General features: G+C 42.3%; 1 protein-coding gene across 1 annotated transcript in view; it reads left to right on the plus strand.

Annotated features, from left to right (window-relative positions):
* Window positions 1–360: 360 nt before the first annotated feature.
* LOC107294031 (zinc finger protein RFP) overlaps window positions 361–5,509 on the plus strand; it is a gene marked incomplete in the record, with an annotated part of 13,615 nt that continues 8,466 nt past the window's right edge. The window contains 3 exon segments of the mRNA XM_015823234.1: window positions 361–783; window positions 3,192–3,287; window positions 3,876–4,094. Of these exon segments, the coding sequence (XP_015678720.1) occupies window positions 379–783; window positions 3,192–3,287; window positions 3,876–4,094 (720 nt within the window).

Below are 5,509 nucleotides of genomic sequence, written 5' to 3' on the forward strand. Positions count from 1 at the left end.
GTCGGGGTCCACCCCAAGAATATTTCCTTCTCCCCGGTTTTTTTAAACCCCCCCCTCACCCGCCCTTTAACAGGATGCGGGGATCAATTGTACTTGATTGGGAATCCTCTCATGCATGTTTGCTTCTCCCCCGTTTTTAAAAGAATTTTCCCTTTAACGAGCTGATTGGGCCAATAATAATTGATCGGGAGTCCGCTTTTTCCCAATTTTTTTTTAATACTCAACTTTTCCTTTAAGAAGTCAGCGAAGCTGACCGCAGCACCAACAGCAATTCATCTCGGTTTCCCGCTAGGACACACCCCAAAGGCGGTCACCTGATTCGCAGGAAAAGAAGCAAAACTAACTTTCTTTTTCCTTTTCTCGGCGGAGGGAACGGCGATGGCGGTCAAAGCGCCCTTGCTGGAAGAAGCCACCTGCTCCATCTGCCTGGACTATTTCCAGGACCCCGTGCTCATCCCGGAGTGCGGCCATAACTTCTGCCGGGGCTGCCTGACTCGCAGTTGGGGGACGTCGGAATCGAAGGCTTCCTGTCCCCAGTGCAGACAGACCTTCGGGCCCCGCAACGTCCTGCCCAACAGGCAGCTGGCGAGGCTAGTGGAAGAAGCCGGGCGATGCGGCGGTTGTTGCGACGAGGAAGGAGGGAGCCTCTGCCCGAAGCACCGGGAGCCCCTCAAGCTCTTTTGTAAGGACCACAAGACCCTCATCTGCGTGGTCTGCGACCGATCCAAAGAGCACAGGGGCCACTCGGTGATCCCTGCAGAAGAGGCTTTCCAGGAGTACCAGGTAGGAATCAGCCAAGAGGAATCACTGCGGAGCGCCATCCAGATCTTTGGCCTTCCAGGCAATCCTTGGACCAATTTACTAGCTTCCTCTGTTGTTTGCAAACCGGGTTTAGCCTGGCACAGATGGCAGTCAGAACCAGACAGGAGAGGTGGTTCAAGAAATACTTCAACCAAAGTGTCTCAGCAGCTGAAGGAGCCAAGTCCCCGAACGATATACAATTTTTATACAGTTGTGATTAAGGAAGTTAACACCCTAAGAATCTCTCATTGCTTCCTCGACATATGTTTCCTTTGATTTCTTGTCCTGCCCTACTTTAATCTCCTTTATACATTGCATATTTATGCTGATGAGCTTTCTTAGCAAAAAGGGTATGTGTTTTATTATTATAAGAAGTTACCAAAGTTTATGTCTATGTGCCTTAGCTAGCATCCTTGTCACAGAGTCCTTCTAACTTTCTTGTAACTTTCCTGTTGCTAGGCAACAGTGTCCCACCATTGGTTACTGGTCTTATTACACTCATCTGCAACTTTATGCCTTGGCAATTCCTTTAACAAACTTCCCTAATTCCAACATGAGACCTTCACCTCTTGCTTTGTCCTCTGTGCCTCCATTTTTTTGAAGACAGATTTACCGTAGTCCTCGACTTACAAACATTTGTTTAGTGACCGTTCAAAGTTACAACAGGTTTGAAAAAGGTGACTTGTTACCGTTTTTCACACTTATTGTAGCATCCCTGTGGTCAGTGATCAAAATTCAGATGCTTGGGAACTGGCATGTATTTATGATTGTTGCAGTGTCCTGGGGTCAGGTGATCACCATTTGCGACCTTCTGACAAGCAAAGTCAATGGGGAAACCATATTCGCTTTACAGCCATGTTACTAAGTTAACAACTGCAGTGATTCACTTAACAACTGTGGCAAGAAAGGTTGTAAAATGGGACAAAACTTCACTTCATGATCATAATAATAAAGTTGGAAGGGACCTTGGAGGTCATCTAGTCCAATCTCCTGCTCAGACAGGAAACCCTATACCAATTCAGACATATGGCTGTCCAGTCTCTTTTTGAAAACTTCCATTGTTGGAGCATTCACAGCTTCTGGAGGCAGGTTGTTCCACTGGTTAATTGTTCTGACTGTCAGGAAGTTTCTCCTTAGTTCTAGGTTGCTTCTCTCCTTGATTAGTTTCCATCCCTTGCTTCTTGTTCTGCCTTCAGGTGCTTTGCAGAATAGCTTGACTCCCTCTTCTTTGGGGCAGCTCCTGAGATATTGGAACACTGCTATCATGTCCCCCCTCGTCCTTCTCTTCGTTAAACTAGACCAGTGGTGGCGAACCTATGGCACGGGTGCCAGAGGTGGCACTCAGAGCCCTCTCTGTGGGCACGCGCGCCATCACCCCAGTCCTAGGCCTTCATCTGGGTTTTATAAAACCTTTTTGCTTTAGGCCTCCGCCGCCGTGTGCAAAAAAAAAAAAAGGTTCAATCAATCAGTCAATTTCAACTTCTTGCGGGGAAAAAAAAGATCTTGCAAAGTTGGAATTGATTGATTGAACTTTTTAGTCCCACCCAGTCTGCCGTTACCACAGCAGCCACACCCACCCAATGGGCCACGCCCACCCAATGGGCCACACCCACCCAATGGGCCCGGCACCTGACGATGCATAAGTGGGTTTTGGGTTGCAATTTGGGCACTCAGTCTCTAAAATGTTCGCCATCACTGAACTAGACATACCCAATTCCAGCAGTCGTTCCTTATATGTTTTAGCCTCCAGTCCCCTGATCAACCTTGTTGTTCTTCTCTGCACTCTTTCTAGAGTCTCAACATCTTTTTTTACATCGTGGTGACCAAAACTGGATGCAGTATTCCAAGTGTGGCCTTACCAAGGCCTTGTAAAGTGGTATTAATACTTCACGTGATCTTGATTCTTAATTGTCTTGCTTACCAACGGAAATTACCTGTAGGGAGAAATAGGCACCCTTTGCCAACTCACTTTCCACATTTGCTATAGAGCAAGATCATCATAGAGTCCTCCAAAGTCTTGAGTGCAGACCCTGAAAAACACTCCTGAGGGGTCAGGCCAAAGCCATCTCAGCCCAAGCTTTTGTTTCTCAGTGATGCTTCTCAGGTGACTGCAAGCAGGAGACTCAGGCAGCTCACTTTCCTGCCATTACAGGTAGTCCTCGACTTAGAACCATTCGTGTAGTGACAGTTCAAACTTACAATGGCAATGGAAAATGTGTCTTACAACCATTTTTTACATTTACGACCATTGCTCCATCCCTGCGGTTATATGATCAAAATTCAAACCTTTGGCAACTGCCATGCATTTATGACAGTTACATCTAACTGTGTCTTCCCTCTGATGTTATTTTTTACAGAAAAGAAACTCAAAACTTGTATTTTCTCTTCAGATCAAGGTTGGGTATTGGCTGAAGGCTCAGAAGGAGGAGAAAGAAAAAATAGCTACGTACAAAACGGACACAGAGCAAACAGTGCAGGAGATGCTTGTAAGTATTGATCCAACAGTGAGGAGCTTCTTAGCTAATAGGAAGGAAAATACCGTCTGCCATCTTTAATACCGGTAAGAGGCAGCCTGTTGGTACGTGCAAGTTCTGACTTAAATAAAATTCAAGTTGAAGACTGTGTTAGGGCACAGAACTTGCTCTTAACCTGGGGATTGTATCTTTGACTGGAATGTCACCATTGGCTGAACGAGTCACATTTCGGTTAAGGGTACCTATCCCACAAACCATGCTTTATACAGTGGGTTTCATCTTGTTGAAAAAAAATGTGAACTCAAACATTTTTCTCTCTACTTTTTGGGAATCCCTGATTGCCAAGGAAACTTTCCTGTGAGATCATTTAAATTGGAGTCTGTTTTTTGGTTTTTAGAAACCTTTCCCCCTGTGCTTGTTAATGTCAAAAGGATTTCTTTTTATTTTTTTGTCCCTAAGAAATTCTCCCATCTCATTACTGGACACTTCAGGGAATCCATCTAATTATTATTATAATAATTAAAATTAAAGTAAATATAATTAAGTAAGAATAATTAAAATAAAAAAATGCCTTTTGCTTTTTCTGTTTTCTTGTTCTAGGACCTCATTAAAAAAGAGAAAAAAAATATAGTGGCTGAATTCAGAGAACTACAACTCTGGTTAGAAGGACAGGAGAAGCTTCTGTTGGCTAGAATGGAAGAGACGGAGAAGGAGATTATGGCAAAAAAGGAGAAGAGTTTGGCCGAACTGTGCTCTTTTGATGATCTCATCCAGGAGATAGAGGAGAAGCATCAGCAGCCAGCCAGCAAACTCTTCCAGGTCAGGCATGAAGTTGAGATCATAGAATCATAAGGATGGAAGGGACCTTGGAGATCTTCTAGTCCAATCCTCTGGCCAAGGCAGGAATCCTTATACCATCCTGAAGAAATGATTGTCCAAAATATTGGGAGTCTCCAGTGATGGAGCACTCAGAACTTGGAGAGGCAGGATGTTCCACTGAATAATTGTTCTCATTGTCAGGAAATTCTTCTTTATTTCTAGGTTGGATCTCCTGATGAGCTTCCATCCCTTGCTTCTTGTCCTGCCCTCAGGTGTTATGGAGAGTAAATAGATGCCCCTTTCTCCTATGACAGCTCTTCAAGTATTGGAAGATGGCTGTCGTGTCTCTTTGTTAAGCTAAGCATACTGAGTTCCCCTTAGCCATTCATTGTACAGTTTGGCTTCCAGAGCTGTTATCATCTTTATTGCTCCTCTCTGCATTCTTTCTAGGGCCTCAGCATCTTTTTTGTATCACGGTGTATGGAGTGGTGTATAGAGTTTTGTACCCATGATGAAATTGAATAGTCTGCTTTAGTCCCACCACAGAATACTCTTTTTGCCTTTTTTTTTGTTTTCCATAAATTTTATTGAAATTTTAATAGTGAAAAGTACAAATGAAAATAAAGAAAATAGGGGAATGGAGAAGGATAAGAAGGGGAAAGAAGTATAGGATAAAGGGGAAAGAAAAAAAATTGTCTTTCACATTTTTTCAGTGGGGTAATATGCAAAATAAAAGTATAGCCTCAACTTTTTATTTTTACATATTTAGTAATTACTAGATATTCTATAAAAACAGATTAGCTTAATAAGCAAAATGAAGAGTTCACTTTTTCTATTTCAAGCACAAATTCCAAAAGCAGAAGTAGAAACAAAGAAGGGGGGGAGTAAGCGCATAAATTTACATAACAGTTCAACAACGAACTGTTATGTAAATTTATGCGCTTACTCCCCCCCTTCTCATTTAGCCCTTTGCTCTGATGATGTTAACAGGTTGTTAACGAAAGCTCAGCAATTAATAAAAAAAGCCTTTTACCTTACATCCCAGAGTTCTTTATTTTTATCTGATTGACTATATATATATATATATATATATATATATATATATATATATATATATATATATATATATATATATATATATATATATATATATATATATGTCTTTAGTTATTCGGGTTTTCTCCCGCGTAGAATTAAAAGTATATATATATATATATATGTTTTCTGAGGTTTTCGCGGGTGTTTGTATGTAGGTCTTTAGTTATTCGGGTTTTCTCCCACGTAGAATTAAAAGTACCTTGGCGACGTTTCGACGAAGTCACATTCGTCATCTTCAGGCTGGTGTCTTCAGCTTCTTGCTTCTAAGAGTGGTGTGTGATCGCAGCTGTTTCTTCCTTTTAACTGCCAGTGGGGTT

Source organism: Protobothrops mucrosquamatus, unplaced genomic scaffold (assembly GCF_001527695.2).
Source record: "Protobothrops mucrosquamatus isolate PMUCROS unplaced genomic scaffold, P.Mucros_1.0 scaffold1803, whole genome shotgun sequence".
NCBI lineage: Eukaryota > Metazoa > Chordata > Lepidosauria > Squamata > Viperidae > Protobothrops > Protobothrops mucrosquamatus.